The 19,961-nt window shown below is 37.4% G+C and overlaps 1 protein-coding gene across 2 annotated transcripts in view; it reads right to left on the minus strand.

Moving 5' to 3' along the window:
- Positions 1-19,961, minus strand: part of SMC5 (structural maintenance of chromosomes 5) — a 41,073-nt gene that overhangs the window by 1,465 nt on the left and 19,647 nt on the right. The window contains exons 13-25 of one of the 2 annotated variants that reach the window (XM_023944826.2): positions 19,635-19,767; positions 18,500-18,673; positions 18,199-18,368; positions 13,467-13,590; positions 12,200-12,322; positions 9,216-9,341; positions 8,474-8,569; positions 7,993-8,097; positions 7,663-7,782; positions 4,792-4,971; positions 4,608-4,703; positions 1,631-1,770; positions 3-367 (exon numbers count right to left, since the gene is read on the minus strand). In XM_023944826.2, coding sequence (XP_023800594.1) covers positions 1,633-1,770; positions 4,608-4,703; positions 4,792-4,971; positions 7,663-7,782; positions 7,993-8,097; positions 8,474-8,569; positions 9,216-9,341; positions 12,200-12,322; positions 13,467-13,590; positions 18,199-18,368; positions 18,500-18,673; positions 19,635-19,767 — 1,585 coding nt within the window. In that variant the 3' untranslated portion in view covers positions 3-367; positions 1,631-1,632. Of the gene's footprint in view, positions 1-2; positions 368-1,630; positions 1,771-4,607; positions 4,704-4,791; positions 4,972-7,662; positions 7,783-7,992; positions 8,098-8,473; positions 8,570-9,215; positions 9,342-12,199; positions 12,323-13,466; positions 13,591-18,198; positions 18,369-18,499; positions 18,674-19,634; positions 19,768-19,961 lie in introns of those variants that run through there. The other variant, XM_023944825.2, reaches the window with a different exon arrangement.

A 19,961-nucleotide genomic window follows, 5' to 3' on the forward strand; every position in this document is an offset into this window, starting at 1 on the left:
CATAGGCTGAGAAAAGATAAGAACCATTTACTGCGAACAGTCATGAGACATGGAAACAAACAGTAACAGCAACAATACTAAAGACAGAGGGTAATAGAAACCATTCATATGGAGAAACTCCCAGATAACAGACAATTTTGAAGAATACTTTTAAAACCAAGATCTTTCAATACAGCAGATAGAGAGATATGCCTGTAGCCTCAATTATGTCAAAGATACTCCGCTGACCAAATTAACTCTGGATCACAGCCTGAGTTTCCACACTTATATATCTTCTGTTCAGTACTTTTGTTGGGATGCTAATCATCATAGAAATTACTCTAGGGACTCATTTCACAGTCACACAATTCCATTGACCAACAATGGCCTGCAGTAACAAAAATGTGTGGTTCTTTACTGCACTGAAGGCTCATCTATCTATTCAAAAGAACAATTACAACACTTAGCCCTTTAATACCTAAAACCTTCCAGATTCCAGCTCATATTTTGTACTGGATTATTTTATTTCAAATATGAGAGTATCAAAGCCTGACATGCTAGTTTCACTAACAAAGTTCATTGCCAGGATGCTGTTAAGAAAAGCACCCACTCAAAGCAGAAATCAAATTGTGGAATTTTACTTATTTAGTAGATCACTTGATAATCAGGACTTTATTTTTGGTGTTCCACATTCTGTTGCAACCTACATTTCCAAATGCTTACTAGTTATGGCCAACACTCTATGAAAATTTTTTATGGCTTTCTGTTGAAAAGCAATTGACTGTACAATCACTCTAATGCAGCTGACACCTTGTAAAATCCTCTTGGGTTTAACTTACATGTCAAATCTACAGTATTATTTTCTCTATCACCAAAAATGTATCAAGTTTTACTTAGAAAAATAAACACACAAGAAGTTATATATTCCTTAGTTTTACTTCTGCAAGCTCACTAGCTCACTGTTTCAGAAAGACTTGGAATTCTGTTAGTCTCCTTGCTGAGAGACTTGCTAGAAAAACCTTGTCCTTTGAACACTACAAAATGAAATGTTACTATATTTATGTACTGATTTTGAGAAAAAGTATTTACTCAACAATAATATATTCATAGAATCATATTATTTATATTAATTTCAGGTTTATTTTTACAAAACAAACCATTACAAACCATTCTTTTTCTACAGATCACCTGAATTCATTTGTAAAAACTGCATTTCAATAGGGAAATGGGATAATATCCACATCTGTGGTAAGGTAAAATTATTTACCAAAAGCAAATTCCAATTTTTGGAAAAAGAAAAAATGAAACCTCTAAAAAGCAACAGTCACAAAAGTCCAGGATAATCCAGAAAATTACCTGCACTTCTGATGCTGCATTAACTGATAGAATAGAAAAAAACCAAATAAAATTTTTATTTAAACCTACTACTGAGAAAAGTAGGTTATTTGGAGAAAGTGACCACTATGAAAGACATGAAAATCATGCACTTCAAATCTGTCAAACACGTGTATAAGTTTTAAGAACCAAAGTTCTCAATTATCAGTTCATTGAGGGTTTTCCTCTCTAAAAATTTCTGAATTCTTGAAAGCCAGATATTTCAAGAAAGATCTATAAAATATTTCTGTAGAACTATGTTTCTATAGCTATATACCACTATTCATTCATCCTTGTAAGCCGCCGTTGCCGTCTCTTGATGCGCTTCAAGTTCCATTTGTATGTCTCCAGCATAAAAGGTCCATTGTAGACAAACAGCAGAGTCATCTTGCTATTGTAAGTGAGATTCTGCAGGAGCTGGTGAAAAACACAGAAACCGAAGTCAAAATAGCTAAATGTTTCCCATTGTCTAAAAAAGCTGAGTAAGATCTATGAAAAAACTTAAATCTCAAAAATATCACTGTACTAGGATCACAGCCTGACAAATTAAGTGCATTTGTTCCTAGAAATCCCCTCAAAGGACTCATTCTTCAGCCTATTTCCATGCATCGTTATTCTTTTTAGAAGAAAATCTTAGTATCTAATCTGCACCTTCTTGCTACCATGGATCTCATTGCTTTTCTACTGTATCCAGAGAATAATTCTTCTATCCAGAGAATAACTCCAACTACTCTGTGGGCACAGAATAATGTTTTTCTTGTTTTTCCCCTGGGGAAGGACAGGAGATAGTGATTGTATCCAAGTAAACCTATGTCTCTCTCTTTAGCCCTGTGCTTCCCTAAGCTAAGCAGTCTCCATTAGTGGAACTCAGAACTATCAAAATTACTTAGAAGTTGCACTGCTACCTTCTGGAGTAATTCCAGCCCCTCTACTACTTTTCTGAAGTGTAACAGCCAAAGCTGGATACTTATGATAATCCAAACCTTGCCAAACATAAGCCCAGCACACAAAGAAGTCATGCAAAGTGTAAGTTACAAGCATGGCTCAGGATGACATTGAACAATTTACCTGCAACTGATGCTCAACTTGTCACTTCCCTCTTCCCAGTCATTCAGGCGTTCATGCCTTACACCAGATTGTAAGTTGATTGTAAGCTGTTGTTGATTTTTCCACTTAAATACCAAATTTTATGTTTATCTGTACTGAAATGATCCTTTTTTTCAATAAAAATCCTTTTTTTCAATAAAAATCCTTTTTTTCAATAAAAGTTACCTAACCTAACATTATTTAGAATTCTAATCTTGCTTTACAGTGAAAAAGGGATTAACTCCCAACTTGGTGATTATCTGTACGTTTAATAAACGTAGTATGTTTCACCACAGATTCGTATTAAAAATACTAATTTTCAAATCCACTTCAAGAACATATTCAGTTCATCTACTCATTATGACAGCAGATCACAACTATTCAAAAGACAATATTCCTAATCAACTTACTGTGTATTAATTTATACCCCTTCCCCTCTGTATCTTGCTTAGAAATACAACCAGGGGAGGTGTCAACATACTGAAAAAAAGGGTCACAGTTTTTCCTGCACCCACTGGGTGCACATGTGGAACTTGGCTTAGCATGACAAATTGTCACACTTTATAGTAGGTGATTACATAATTGCCTTCTAGTAAGTGGTGACATGCATCATAGGCTCAGGAATTGCAGGTAAGCCAAGAGCAGCAATGTCTGGCCTTCCCATCCTGCCCTATGCAGCCATTTAATTACCCTCTAATGCAGCCCACACAAACACTCTAATCAACTAAAGCTTTACACAATGTGCTCTCACTGATTTTTCTTGTGACAGGCCATTTATAACTTGCCACGTCACCTGCTTGTGGAAGGAAGAATGAAGGAGACACAAAGAATATCTTCAGCCACCTCTTCATAACCCTGTCTCTTGCTGCTGAGTAATTCTGCAACACAGTCCTCAAGCTTCTTCCTACCATGATGTTGACTTTTTGTTGCTTTTTTAAAGTTCTAAGATTTTTTTTTTTAATTCTGCTTTTTAATTTTTATTTTGATCTTTCTGGTTAGCTCTGCATAATCAATTTTTCCTTGTCTCTATTCTTAGTAATTTGACAACAGACTCAACTTTTAAAACAGACTCTGGACCCCAGACAGCAATTTTCTACAACTCCTTTAATTTAGGAAGCATTAGTTAGTTGAGCTATGTTTCAACATCCACATCATTCTCTTCTTTCTCCAAGTAGGGGATCACACAGAAAAGCTGATTCAGTAAGGAGAGGAATCACAAGAAGACAAACAGGAACAGATAACACTGAACAACAAAAAAGTAATGTGGTCAGGAAATGACCAAACTGCATGGAGATAAGCATACTGCATGATCAGAAGGAACAACAAGCATTACCTTCCATCTCCTTCTAGTAAGGTAAATGCTAGGTGGCTTTACTCAGGCCCTTCAATGCAATTTACTGAAAAAACAGGACATACCAGCCAGATTTTCTAGAATACAGTGTATAATGGGATACAGAAGTGATATCTTAATAAAAATTAGCACACTACTGGCTGCCTGTCTCCCTGGTGTACAAGTAATCTTCACTGTTTCAATTTGTCTTGGATCAAGCTGAACATAACATTAGTCTCTGTTAATGGTGCAGCTGAACAGCCACCCTATTTACTCCTTTCAAGCTCTGGCATGGTATCACTGCATGACTAGTAAATCAACTACCTTTTTTAAAATTTTGACCGAAGACTACAATTAAACTGGTTACTCTTGGAGCATAGATCTCACCTTTTCTGAGCCTCTAAGCCTCAGTTTAATACAGGAAAACTATTCAAGTAATCATATGGGACTCTTTTAGTTTTGATGTCAGCAGCACTAGCCTGCTTGTCCTCCAGTATCATCATCTGACTTGTTTGGAAGTTGGTCTCTGCTACAGTCTGAATTCTGTATTAGCTGGAGGCATTACCTTTTACAGTCTTTTCCACGATAACCCTGTACACTGGTTGCTAACACATGATACTTCCAGTGAGGCCACAACTCCAGAGTCAGTTTCTGAGATGAGCCTTGGTTTAAATTGTCTGAATTCTTGCCTGCCTGTCCTTAGAATGGACAAATCCTGTCTTTAATCCAAAGGTCTTAGGTAAACAGAGCTAAGTTATATAGTTTATATCAGTGTATTATCACATAAAAACCAATTCTCCTACACTTTAAATTTCCAATTTCACTTGCTGCCACACACCTTTGGTGTAATGAAGAAGTACTGAGATGTCCTTTTTTTACAAGCCGTTCCCACAACCATTTCAAAAACTCTTCTCTCATTCATTGGATCCATTCCCTGAAAAGCAAAAAAAAGAGTCTGTTCTCTCCACTATGTCATAAGCATTTGACTATTGAAAGAGCAGTACCACATTATTGATTCTTACCTGATTGATTTCATCAACAACCCTGAAAGGACATCTGTTGAGTTCTTGCATAGCCATCAGGTATAACATAGTGGAAACAGTTTTTTCACCTCCACTGTGATGATATTGAGACAATTCATGAAGTTCAGAGCTACTGTGGAATTTGACTCTAATGCGGATTCCATACTTCTCATACTCCTCCTGTGAAAGTCAGTACCTTTAAAACTCTTTTTTTTTTTTTTTTTTTTTACTTATAGCTTATTTTATGATGACATGCAAACTAAAGGATATTTATATAAATGTTCATTAGTCTACCAACTACTCAAGTTCAACTTAAAACCAATACATTAATTCTGGTTCATCTATATATATTAATTGTTTCATCTGTTTTCCTTAACTCTTGTCTATTTATACTAGAGAATTTCCAATACCACTCCCTTTCCATGACTATGGTTTGTTAATTTCTGTTAAGAAAAGCTTCATAAATAGTAAGAACATTAACAGGAAAATAAAAATCTTGGCCAGACAAAGAAGAAAGCCATGCCCCTATAAATCCCATTCATCAGAAAAAAAAACGCCTTAAGATACTATCAACTTGAGCAGTGGACTAATGGTGTGTAGGTTAAGTACCAATCTGAATCTCTTCAAGTGCAAGCAGCTCAAAATCCATCAGGACAGCCATTTCCTTTTCATACTTCAATGGGAAAACCACATACAAGGATTTCAATCCTGGCTTTTCTTCAATAGGAAGGTGAAACTTGTCAATAGCCTTAGCCAATGATGCAAGGTACCAGGATAACAGATGTGGTTCAAAGGACCATGCAATGAAATGCATTCATGCTGAGGATGAAAAAGAGATCTTCAGAGTACTCTCTATTACTCCTGAAGCTGTGCTCAGCGGCCACTGAGTTCACCTGGTTGGTCAGAGCACGATGCTAAAAACTTCGAAGTTGTGGGTTCAATCCCTCCCTGGACCATTTACTTAAGAGTTGGACTTGATCACCCTTGTGAGTCCTTCTAACTTATCTGTGATTCTGTGAGTTGCTCCAACTTCATGTAAGGAGAAATACAACCCAGGCTCTAGGTCCACTGTAATTTCATATGCATCGACAAAGACTGAAACTAGGTTAGAAAAAGTGAACGAGATACGGGCTAGCAAAACCAAATAAAAAAATTCAGGTGGAACACAGCCATGATAGCATCAGACAGACCTTGACTACTGGCATACTATTTTGAATGACAGCTTGTGTAACTGACAGATGTTCCAAAACCTGACAAAAACTATGCTCAAAACTCCTTGTGGTGAATCAAGGAATGCAAGGGTTAGCATGTGGCTATCAGTATGAATTCTGGCTAAGTGTTACCAAGAAAGTCAGACTGTTCACAGAGGATTCTGCTAGGATGTTAAGAAAGAACCCAGTGAAGCATTTCACACAGTATCACAGAATCACTTAGGTTGGAAAAGGCTGCTGTGATTAGAGCCCAGCCCACGACTGAACACCAGCCTGGCTGAGTGCTCTGTCCAGTCATTCATTAAGCACCTCCCTCCTCAGTCCATTCCATGTTTAATCACCTTTTCTGTAAAGAAGTTCTCCCTAATATCCAATTCCTCCTATAATACAATGGTGACAGCAGGTAGTGTCAGCAGGGACAACCACAGATCTCAAGATTCCTATAAGGCAGACTAACAGAGGCCTGAAATTCAGTGTCACAGAAATATTTCTAATAAAAAGTATTCTATCTCAAGAGTCTCCCTCTTCATATCTACAGGTGAGGAAAAAGATTCTCCAGCAGAGAATGGTAAGGAATACAATCTTTAAAACAGATTATCCACCCTTCTAGATTGTAGCCACTGATCGCTTGAAGAAAGGTTTACTCACTGGCACACTACTACTAGCTAATCTTTTAAAACTGTTTGTTTGTGACATCTTTGCTATAAAGGAGCAAGACCTTCCAAGGAAGAGATTCAGAAGGGCACTCTACACACCTTTTGCCTTTAAACTGCTTCACTGTTCCTTCTGTGTTCTCTCTCCCAACATTTATGTAAAACACAGTTTCTGTGTAATATAGATCTGTTGAGGTAATTATCAAAATACCTGAAAAGTCTACATTTTAATGTTCTACTGTTTCATATTACTAGTCTACACATAAACATCTTTATACAGCTCCTATAAAGTGCCTTACCAGTCACTCTTCAGCTCTGAATAATAACTGCCACTGCTATTTCAAGAAAAGCTGTTTGAGTAATTTACAATAGCAAAAAAGCCACAAAAAATTATTATGTTAACTTTCACTATTGTGTAGTCTGTGTTAGTGATCAATTTAAAACAAAATATGGTATTTCCCTCTTCAGTTCATTGCAGTGAATATTTCTCCCCAAGCTCTACTTATGCTTTTAACTCTTCACCAGAGGTAAACTCTACCTATAAAGGTTACTGAGAAGGTAACAGGATGGGCCAAATGATGGCTGCTTTCAGAACAGACAAAATGCCCCCAGACTCCAGTAGAAACTACACGTAGAACCAAATCAATTCAAAACCTAGTAACAAAAGATTTGGATGACAACAGAGGACAAAAATTAGCGGAAAATGCAGAATTAAATCAAATTTCACAAATCTGAGTAACAGCTAAGTAAATACAATGTTTCTAACCAAGCTCTCTAAGTTGCAAGCCTAAAAGTCAGGAGGTGAAGTCTTAGTCGTCTGGATAAAGACTCACTTGCCTTCAATCAAACTGGTAAGTTAGTTCTAGTATACCCAAAGTGTTTTAAAAAAAAACAATAACTTTTACTAAATAACATCTCCATAAGACAACTTGTTATTTTCCTCTAGCAATGTATGACCAAAACATTATGCAAGAAAATATGAATATTATACAAAGTATCAATCATACCTCATTTTCTGTATGAAGATCAATTTCACCAACACACTGCATAGAACTAAAAAACATACTGAACTTTCCATTAATTTGTTCAATCATCACCTTCAAGAGGCTTAGCCACTTTTCTTTGACCTAAAAGTAGACATATCCATGTAAGATCAATTTAAGAATTGAATTTCCCCTTGGAGATAGCATTTACATTGAAGACATTGTAATTAGGAAAGCTAACATCTCACTTTACACTCAAAACAATCTGAAATGTTACCCTTTATTTCTGTACATACATTCCTACAATAACATAAATTATAGTAATGATAGAAAAGTGGTAACTGGAGCTATTACCTGTGAAATGTTTTGCTTATAGTTACTCAACTCATTTTTCTTTTCCTCTAGAAATTCTGTCAACTGCTGTATTTCTTGTGTTTGCTTATTGTATTCTTCAACAACCTGCCAGAATAAAAAACAAGCACTCAGCAAAATATTTGCCAGCTCTAATCTTGACTGTAAAAATACCACACTGCACTGATACTGTTCAAGCACAATTACACAGACTACTGCACTGAACACTAAACGAGACAGATTTCTAGCTTTAAAGCACAGTAACTGTACAGCATTTTTTCTCTAAGATTATTGCAAGTTGTTTTTTTTTTGTTTTTTGGTTTTTGTTTTTTTTTAGAGAACCTACTTGAAATCTGAGTAGATGCAGAATCTGGCATTTACAGCACATTGTTGCTACTGTCTAGGTTATTACACCAAGAGATCTAGCACTGAGTGGGAAACAAGTACAACATGGGTAGAGGAGGAGGGAAAGCAGTGAACATACGGAAGCACTGAGGCCTGTGAAACAGGAAGCCCTGGTTTTCTCTTCATTCAGAAAAGCATCAATTTCCTCCAATGTGTCTGGAAGAGTTTGAAAAGCCTACAAGACAAAGGATTGCACATTTTACAAAGCAATACTAATGAAGCACTCAAGTTTTCTTTAAAAAAAAAATAAATAAATTGGACAAACCATAAACTATTTTGTTGCTTTTAATCAGGGTGTGACATAATCAAAATTTAACATAGCAAGATTCCCTCCACTAACTATTCTGGGCAGAGAAAGATGGTTGGAAATGCTGTTACATAATTAAGATACATAATTAGTTGCTCCTTGGTTACCTAATTTGTGCAGGCACAGATACTCAGAGATTTGGCGTAAGATACAGACCGTGCTAGATAAGCCATGCAAATGAATACTTCTAAGAGGCTGCGTCTTGACCTCAGCTCTTCTGTGTTGCTCCATTAGAGCAGGAAGGTAGAAAAATATGGCCTCTATTTATGTCTCTGGACACAAGACTGTGGATTTCAATTTAAATCCCAGATCTAATTTTCTCTCTCCTGGGCACAAAACAAAGTGGCAGCCAAAGGGTACCTCAGTACTCTATTAAAGTTAGTTTAAAAGGTTAAAGACAGTAACAGAAGTACACATGATCCTTTACTGGGAGCCTTCTAATAAAAATATACAATATCCTTTGCAGAAATTAGAAATTCAAGAGATATGTGAATTAATTTTTTTTTTTACATACAACTTGAAATTCTTCTGGAAAATCTTGATCTGGACCCAATCTGCAGACGTGTCGAGCTTGTTTCATCAATTCCATACATTTCTCATAAAGAAGTTGCTTCCTATTATCCAGTTCATGAAAACGTTGCTGTGAGAAATATTAAAATATAGTTTAAAAAATCACCACCATATTTTTTTTTTAAAGTATTATTGTGACTTCCCAGAGGTAACAGTAGCACACCAGCAACAAACCACACCTGAGGAAGAATAAGTAGGTGAAACCACACTATTAAAATATCAAAAAAATTTGCTTCAACCAACAGAACTCATTATACCTCTCTGCTCATCAAGTCAACAGATGCCATGGCAAACTGATCAAAAGCATGTTCTTCAGAAATAGCTAAATTTATTTTCTCTCAGCTTAACAAGTGTGCATGTAGATTCAAGAGTTATCTTCCCAAGTTTTACTGCTGCGTACCTCAGCTAAATATAGGAGCCCTGCAGTGGTGAAAAAAATTCAGTTTTCATTTAGAAATCATACAATTAGAAATGCTTGTTCCACAATTTTAAAATACAGGACACAGACACTGGCAGTCACCCTCATTACTTTCTGGAATTGTTACTGATCTTTATTTACTAAATACAGCAGAAGTGGTAGAAATTGGTATGACCATTAGAGATATATCACACGAGAGTTAAGGCTGCTGTTCTCAGCAGGTATCAACTCAAATAAACCTGTTATTCCCTCCCTCTCCACCAAGCATTACGAAATAGATCTCTGTATTACAGATAAGCAATTCAAAATCTCCACAAACACACTGTAAAAATATTTTCCAGTACTATGTTTGTGTTTTTAGAAAGGTTGGAAAATTTTTAGAAGAGGTCTTTTTTAGACCACCCCTTCTACGTCATGAAGTCTATTGCAGAGGAGGGAAATGTCACATGGGCTGCAAGGACTGGCAATAGAGCTGTACGGATAAAACAGTAAAGGGAGGATTTCTTTACAGCTAAGATCTCAAGCAATACTGAATTAGTAAAAATACAACTGTACAGCACAATGGCTACGTTCCACTGGATATCTGCAAATGCCCTGTAATAGTATTTTGGATCCCATAAATTTAAAAGTCAACTGGCTTCGTCTGAAATATTTTGACATGATAATGAAGGCAAAAAGATCTCATGAGAGGCACCCCTACTTTTTTAATAGAAGAAGCATAAATTTTATGTGTTTGATCATTTTCAGAGCCCAAATCAATTCTGCATCATCTGAAGTGGGGAATCTCAATTCTCAATTGTTTATAAAACTCCCACTTGAGGGGAGCTTTGCAGAGCTGCATGAAACAATATTTCAAGTTGATCTGTAAGCATGTAAAATCTGAACCAGATTCAATACTGAATATGCCTGATCCAAGCTAAAATAAGTAAAATTCTTCAGTGAAGAATAAAATACATATTTGACAGGAGAAACTTCCATATGTGACAAAAAAACTAGAATGCAACAGATATTTGATGTTACTATGAAGCATGTAATGCACTGACAGTTCAACAAGCTACAGTTCAATTTTCATTCAGCTTTGCCAGTTTACTGTCAACACCCACATACAAAATAAAATTCTGACAAATATAATTAAAATACACAAATTTTGATTCCTTACTTCTTCTATATACTAAGAAGTAGATGGCAACGTTAACGTTCCTGTTGGTATCCTGAGGGGACTTGAATGGGACTCCACTTGATTCCTACACACCTTTTACTATGAAGGAGGGAGTTTTTAAGAATTCAGAATGTTACAACGACGAATCCTGATTACTCATCTGACCAGACATATAACTACACCAGCACAAGCTGCTCCCTAAATGATGAAGATGTGTGTAGAGACAACTAAAAATGTTATTTTCCCCGTGACAATACACATCACTGACATGGGGTTAACGGCTTTGCAATACATTCTTACTCCTTACTGGGCTCAAATTATTGATTTTCACTGAAGTCTGATAAACTGCATAAAAGATGTATCATGTGTAAGAACTTAAGCAACAATGTTTTTTTAAGTAACATACTGGACTTGTCTACGTGTTCAAGCTACTTTCTGCTGCCCTTAAAAAGTTCTTCTCTATATAATTTTCTTTCAAGTAATAGAAACTATAACTTGATGGTTTTCTAACTAAATGCTAAGATCATTCTTTTTGGAAGTAACCATCCATGCAAAATAAGTATCTCCTACCTCTTAAGCTGCTTTCCAGTTTTTACCTTTATGATCAAATTGAATTACTAGGTTACAGTTGACTGAACTCTTGCAAGAAAGGAAAAATTCCCAACTTACTGCCCTTTGCTTTGACAGTTTATTCCCCAGTGCATTGAAACATTGTACTACTACACAAATACAAAAATTGACCTTTGCAGCAATCCACAAACAATGAGAGCACCCTCTGCTCTTAGAAATGTGTACTTGCTGTGGAACTAACTCTCCTCAGACTTTTTACCTAAATAGAGCACAGCTTCCTAACACAATCTACCAAGAGAAGGACCATTCAGTCTCTTTTCTGTCCTCCAAGAAAGGCATTTAATTACAATATAAAGAAATGAGCTATGAAAGAAATGTAAAACAGCTCTACTATGCTGCTGCACATTCTGGTTCATCTTGAGCTTTCATTTCCCATGTGGCTTGGAGCTCCTTGTTTATGGACAGACTCAGAAGAAAGTAATTCTTCGAGTTAACACCTGGCCTTTTTACACACTTTTCATTACAATAAAAAGATCCAGGATAAGATGACTGAGTGGCGTATTTTCATGGCACCTTAGTTGTCTTAACTGAGGATGGCAAAGCTACTATTCTGCTTTAAATGAAGAGGCTGAAGTCAAACTACAGAAATCAAGGCTAAATATTTAGCAATTTTAACAACCACTTCTGAACAAAGACACAGACGCATCCTTTTCAACACCATAAAGGCTTCCCAGTGAGATGTTTTCATAGTGGATACCCCATTATTCATAAATATTGTTACCTGTGCAGCTCTTAGCTGTACAGTTCCTGCTTTGTACTCTGACTGTAGTCTGTTCTTCTCCGCAGTTACTTTGGTCATCTGAAGAGCCAAAGCTACTTTGACGATGTTCAGTGGTATGATCTTCTACACACAGGAAAACAGAACAGGGTTTTTTTCACCAGACTCAAAACTGACATAATCATTACTTTAAACACTACCCATCCTTTTAGTCATATCATAAAATCTCACACTGTTCAGCTCATCAATACTGCTGTCAAATTCAAGGAGAAGTGGTGACCCAAGATCTGTAATACTCATGTACTTTTAAGTGTGTATCTATACATAGTTTCTATAATTTCAACCAAATATATATAAATACACATATGTAGGTAAATGCACACATGCACTTTCAACCCATGATTTTACATCAACCCTCCCTCCCCCCACTCTCTTTTCCTTCACTATATACTGACATGTGAGATAAGCAGGAAAAGCTAAGGCCATCTCAATTGTGTTCAGAGACTAGAATCCAACAGGTGGATTTTGGTGGACATCATATGTCCCACACAGAGATGGAAAAAAATAAACACAGAAGACGTGCATCTTGTAATGACAATGCAGTTGATTGGTAAGATGTAACAACTCTTATATCTGATGTCTTAACTGGAACAGCACATGACAACTAAACAAGGCTGTGTTTGGGAAGTTATGCAACAGACTTTAGTGATCACTAGAACCTGGTCAGACAACATTGACATTAAAATGTTTGGGTTTTTTTCAAACAAGACAGTCTCAGGAACTCCAGAGACTTCAAAATCATCAACACATTGTTTACTGTCTAAAAAGTAGCTACAATTACTGAAAGCATTCGCTTACCATGTTTTTTATGACCAGCATATAAATACAAATGAATCCTCTCCCTTAATGAAAGGGAGGGTAAGGTCCTATAAGATAAAATTTTCAGAGTGCTAGCACCTGACCACAATAGTTAAGCCGAAGTCTGAGATCTTCACTATTTGTCATTTCAACACAGTTTCTCCAGTATGAAGTTGGCACAAGAAAAAGTTTGTTTACAATTCTCTTAAGAGATTTTAAAATAATTATCAGAGATACAAACTGAAAAAAAAAAAATCAAAGAAGATAAAAAATGGAAAAATTAAGATTATTCAATAATTAAGAACGCAAGCTTGAAAACATTGACAGTAACAAATGTTGCATGCCTCCTACTTAAATTACAAGAACTGGACTTTTCAAAAAGTGGAACACATACCAAGTTAAAAATACATACCTTTATAAGATGCATCAATTCAGTAACAAGTTCTGCTTTCTGTTTATTTATTGCTTTGATCTTTACATTTGCCAGCTGAAATTCCTTCTTTAGGTCAATAGCATCTTGTTCCAGCTGTCTTAAACTATGTAAGGATCAATATTTGATTAATCGTGATTAAAAATAGATTGTACAAAAATACAAGAAATCTTAAACTTGATGACAAACCAACAGTTAGCAAGAATAGGAATTTGTAACCCTAAACATTCCAAATACATTGGAGGCATTCCCAGCCTATGCACTAAGCAAAGAAATATAACACACAAAATGTAACAGTTAAAGAAATTCTGCTTTTGGCTACTAACAGCATCATTCAGCATGCATAGTCCTTCCATATATTTCAAGTTAGAGAACAGAAAAAAAAAACAACAGTGTAAGGAATGATACTTTTCTTCTTCTGATAGTTATTTGCAACAATACAACAGAGGCAAGTTCAGGAAATTAATGCTTGTTACATATTTTAGCAAGAAAAAGAATTGTGCCCACATCTTAGTGCAGAAAAACAGAATTTCCACTTGTTTTAGACCTTCAGAACATAAAAGAGGAATCATGACATTGAGTGAGCTACAAAGCATTTGGAGATCTTCCAAAACTGCTAAACAGACCAAGAGGATAATAACAGGAAACTACCAACTGGTCATTCTCACTTTGTTCTCTGTGAAAATAGTAAAGTGAGTCCCTTCAGGGAGCGCTTCTAGGGGCATAATGGAGAAGGTGATCATAGAGACTTATCAAGCATTTGAAGGGCATGCCATACCTCATGAACCCAACTGTAAAGCAGTGAGATGACAGAAGATCAAGTGGTTGACATGTCAGTTTTGGCTTTCTGTTAGGGTACCTGATAAAAACCCACCTGCACATATGTAAGAGACAGACAACAGCAGCTGGCAGAAGCCCAAATAATACCCTGGACTACACCCAAGACTACCACAGACGCCATCAGTCCATGAAACACCCATCTCCACAAGTTCAGAGGAACACAGGGCCATGGGAGCAGATGGGAAAGCAAATTCAAGATTCAGAAAAACGAACACCCTGTCCCACAACATCCTCAGCACCAGTATCCAGGTGTGAAACCCAACAACATAGTCAACACCTACACACCCTTTGGACTGAGGGAAGTTTCTTTTTTGCAGTACAGTTGAATCACAGAGTTGGTTAGGTTGGAAAAGACCGTGAGTCTAACCACTAAACTAACACTGCCAGATCCTTCACTAAACTATGTCCCTAAGAGTCACATCTACATGTCAAAAAAGTAACTGAAATAAAACAAAAAGCCTCTCTTCCAGGCAATGCAGCAGCTCTCATTTTCACTTCTCAAAAACCATTCAGGCTCTGAAATATAAAAGCAATATTTGAAAATACTACTGTCAAGTAAGCCTATAGGGCTTCAAGGAGATCAGTGAACACATGTCCATCTGTGATTCCATCTGCAAGACTAAATAGCAGTCCCCTACCCTAATTTAGGTGGTGGCAAAACCTTTGGCACCAGCTCTCCTGGCAAAGGGAGAGTCACACCACTTTTCCACCTTCCTCCCTCTGTAACAAATGAATTATTCTCCACCGACTGCAGTTTACCTGGAAACCCTGTGGTTTTCCTGGCTCTTTCACATTTTAGTGGGCATTTCTGTCTGCATTAGCAGTACTGGGAATGCACCAAACATGCTGCAGTGTATTTGTGGGATTCTTTGAGTGACCCAAATTTCTCAGTGTAGCTGAGCAGCCTCACTGTCAGGCAAGCTCTGTGAAGGTTCACCAGGGTTACCAATTACTCACTGCAGCTTATGAATATCTGAAGCAGCAGAGTGTAAAAATTACACAGAGGAGACAAAACAGTGTTCCTACTTAAGATATAGAAGACACCTAATTAAAAAGTAATTATGTAACATAATAAGTGGTCTTGTCTCTGACAGTTTTGCTATTATCTCAGTGGAGACTGCTCTGAATCTCTGCTCCTAAAGGCCAAGTCCTCCAGCTTCACTAGTCATCAATTCAGTGTCAAAAGAAACCTCAGTCTGTAGTGAGTAACACTGGTGTCCCCTGACTGAATAGAGTCCTTTAACCTCTGCAGTCAAAGAGCCATTACCAGCTGCCACTACTGAGACTCCTCCCAACCTGTTAAGCCCCCAGCCCAGTCCTGTGCACCTTCTGTGGAACAGCATAGTGTTGGACATTGTACTGTAGAATAGACATTATGGGATGCAGCAGAAAAGCATAGGACTCTTACTATTACATATGCAAACAAATGCGAGGAAAGGGAGGATCTAAGTAACTTGGAGAATAACACATATAGGAAAACAGAGTAATATGAGGAAAAGAGGGACACTTAAATACAAATAGTGGGCTGGCTGCTACCCTTGCCCAACCATGCCCAATTGGCACATTCTCTTTTTACCCAACTCCATTCCTCTCTGTTTTCTTGGACAAGGGACTCTACTCAGCACTCATGCATTTTGAAGTCTAAGTACAAGTAATTGTAGTCAAATCACAAGTCAGAGGGGGGGCCTGCTTGTCTGTGATGGCTGCACCTGGCTGGAGGGAACAGAGTGTGTGCACCTAAGCGACAGCCACATGAGTGGGACGATGCAATCATCCATGGTGCCAGCACCAGCATGTGCAGGAAAGTATTTGATCCCTAATAAACACCAAGGCACACCAGACAGTAGTGGCCTGGGAGCCAAGACAGTATTTGGGTCACTAAGGGTGACACCACAGGAAGAAATGGCTACAGAGGGATCAGCCTGGCTGACAGAGACTGCTGCTGTGTGTATGTATTTATGGGTAAATGACAGGATGCTATGGGGTGCAGACTGGGGGAGTCATGGCTACCTCTGTACTATAATACATATGTATTAATTACCTCTGTATCTCTGAGACAAGGACCACAGAATGAGCTACTGGGAAACAAGGGAGTCACAGCCAGCTCAGTATACAGGCACACATGGGTGAGGAAGGCAGTCTGTACAGGCCATCAGAAGCAGGGGTACAACAGTCTCAGGGGTCTGCATTTCCAGGCACCATCGATTCAGGAGACTGAGGTCCAGGGGTAGTTACTGCACAGATTCAGAGTGTCTAGAACCATCTGCTAATGGGATCCACACTGCCCACAGATATGCACAGACAATGCACCAGGGTAATCCCACCCTGCTCAGATACAGTACAAACATGAGGCAACCACTGATGCTGCATCTGTCCAGTTGCTCTGCATATCCACTGTGCAATATGTAACTACATACATATAAAGCTGTTTAGATGTGTTCTCTGCGTGTCTAGTGGGAAGTCAGGCTTAGCCTCACTGCTGGATACAAGTAGTGGAAGCATTAACCTGCATCAGCTTCACCCAGTCCACTGGATCCAGACTAATTTCTCTCATTTTTTCAGTGCTGTGTCCCACACTATTCATGCATTCAAATTTGAAGACCAGTCTGGATTAACTGAAGACTAAATAGGTAAAAATATGGGTCTGTGGTCACTCTTGGTTTGTTCCACCTTGCCCCGAAGTTAGTACCAAGGATTAGGCTCTGCATCCTGTCCAGCACTCTTGCCAGTGACATGGAGGAGCAGAGAGAGGGCCCTGTTGGTCAGGTTTTTAGACACTGAACTGGAAGGGAGTAATAGGCCTGCAGTTCAGAGCAGTCTGCTGAAGCTGGAGAAGTGCTTTACAGAAGGTTCATGAACAAGGACAAATGCAGAGTCCTGTCCTGGGAAGATAGTGGGTCTGGCAGTGATACAGGCTCACAACAGCCAGGCTGCAGCAAAGCTCTGCAACTTGAGGAATTGCTGGACAGTGAGCTGTGCATAAGCAAGCAGTGCACCATGGCAGCAAACAGTCCTTGGCTGTATGAGTAGAAGCACAGGCAGGATAAGTGACTTTTCCTCTCTGTTCAGCACTGCACACAGTTTGGAGACCACTGTGTCAAACTTCAACAACTTGGTACAAGCTTAGAGAGCAATCAAGATGGTCAGGGGCTATAGCACATGCTCTGCATCACAGGATGAGGGTGCTCTGTTTGCTCACCATATACAAGAGACTAATAACAACAGCCACGTATTGTTCCACTGTGGAAACCACTGACAGGATGGAACAAAGCTCTCTTATGAGGTGCATAGTAGAAGAACTGATAGACAGTGTTCCCAAGTTGAAACAAGAAAAGTCCAGACTGGATATTAATGTTGGCTACACCGCCTTTTGGAATGTCTGCTTAAATAAAATACCTGCTGAACCATGCCCAGATTTTGACTTATGACAAAGGGTAACAGAAAAACTAATTGCAGAGGCCCACAAAAACAAATATATGTAATAAATAATACTATGGACAATTGGGGTCTTACTCAATCCCTGATATGCTTAACTTAGTACCATTTATGCACATTACGGTATTATCTAGATATGTACTACAAAGTCAGAACAATAATCTAATAATTGAGTAAATACATGCAGTGATATTTAACTGGAATCCTACAATATTATTACAGAAAATCATCTGGAACATTGCTACATTTTTTAGATACTGTCATAATTTCTAAACATCTTCCTTGTCTTGATTATCACCTGTATCTGATGCTCAACTACTGGCTACTTTTACTAAAGGTAAAAACACACTGCAGTAAGACAAATCAAATATCTTTGCTTTTAAAATGGTAACACAGATATCATAGATTTTTTTCATAGATAACATAGCTTGTTTCCTACCTATCATACTTCACACCAATTTTTGATTCCAACTGCCTCCTCCGGTTTCCTCTCTCTAAAAGCTCCTTCTTCTCTTGCCTGAGCTTATTGTCCTTGCGTTCTAGAAGTTTCTGTCTGTCAAACAGTGCAGTCAAACGTGCATCCAATGATTTTAATGTATTACCAATGTCCTGAAATAAAAGAACATGCACCACTAGCATTGTCACTGCATACCATATTAACACGTGCAAGTAGGCTGTGCTTAATGCATGATAAAATGGGTAGTAGTTCATAACATTTAGTTACAGAAATATGTTTCTACCTGTTGTTGGTTTTCCAACTGTCCTCTTTCATCCATATCCACTGAACTAGTGAGATACTGTGCCTCCCTCAAGCATGTGTTACTAGAGAGGTTTTGTTTTGTGTAAGAAGATAATTTTATAACATATCTTTCTTCTGCTGTATATATTTGCCTCAGATTGGTTTCCTTTATGACCTAAGAAATACAGAAAAATATTAATCTGACAAAAGCATTACACTTAAAGCAATACTTCTCAGAACAAGGAATGTGATTGATAAACACAGTAAAAAAACTTCAGCTTATGCAAGACCTACTTATTAAGAACTTTTGCAAAAAGATGCTAAGATTAATGCATCATTATACTTGTAATTCAAATTGGTCAGCAAAGAACTATTGAGATACTGTCAAGAATATATTATCTAATATATTATCATAACTAATTATCTTATTAACTTATTATTATAATAATTATTATTATAGTAATTATCATAACTAATTGAACAGGTCTGATTGTTAAGATACTAGAGACACCAATAAAAAACTGACAGCATTTGTAGTGCATAGTGAACATGGACTGTATTTCCTTCAGATCTGTAGTATGTTACAAAAGTATCCTGTGTAATAAGGAAAGAAAGTACTCAAGAATTAACAGATGAAACAACAAAGTGAGCTGTAATGTGTACATATATATATATATATGTATGTATATATTTATATACATATCAAGCAAATGTACCTGTATGAAAAAAGAAGGTATAAAAATACCAGAGCTGCTAGTTTTAAATTACTCATGTCAAAAAGGATACTATAAATAACCAAAGATTTACCAAAACTCAAGACACATGAAGAGAAAAAATGCCCACTAAACCAAAAACAGCAAAAAGCCTCCACAGGACAAGGTACATTTGACTAAAAATATTGTTCAGCTTCTATATACATATCATCAGCTATATTCTGTGAAAAATGAGGTTGATTGAATTTGTTAAAATGTCTTGCAATATGTTAGCGTGTAATGAACTGTTCTCACTTCGACAGGGCAAATAAAGATGATAAATAAAATTGCTAAAGCAATTTTTTGCGTTCTACACATTTACTTGCTAAATAATTTCCAAAATAAAACACCACACCACAGATTGTGCTTTTTCAGATACCTCACCCTTTCAATCATGTCTCTGGTCCTCTCTGTTCCCACAGGAACATCATGAACACGGTACTGGTAACAAAGGTAACTCATCACAGAGGGAGGAGCATCAAATAACTCCCGTAAATATGAAAAAAATCCGTATCGGCTGAAGAAGAGAGAAAAAGAAAAACAAGCATCACAAATCACATTCAGCAGGTAAGCAAGCTGAAGTTACTGCAGGGTCAGAAAGAAGTCCCAGTAACCCACAACTGAACTGGCGATAATTTGAGTTGCATAAAAAATTCTAATATATAGCAAAAAACAAACCCACTGCATTTAAAACCATTTCCACAATACATT

Source organism: Cyanistes caeruleus, chromosome Z (assembly GCF_971803275.1).
Source record: "Cyanistes caeruleus chromosome Z, bCyaCae1.hap1.1, whole genome shotgun sequence".
NCBI lineage: Eukaryota > Metazoa > Chordata > Aves > Passeriformes > Paridae > Cyanistes > Cyanistes caeruleus.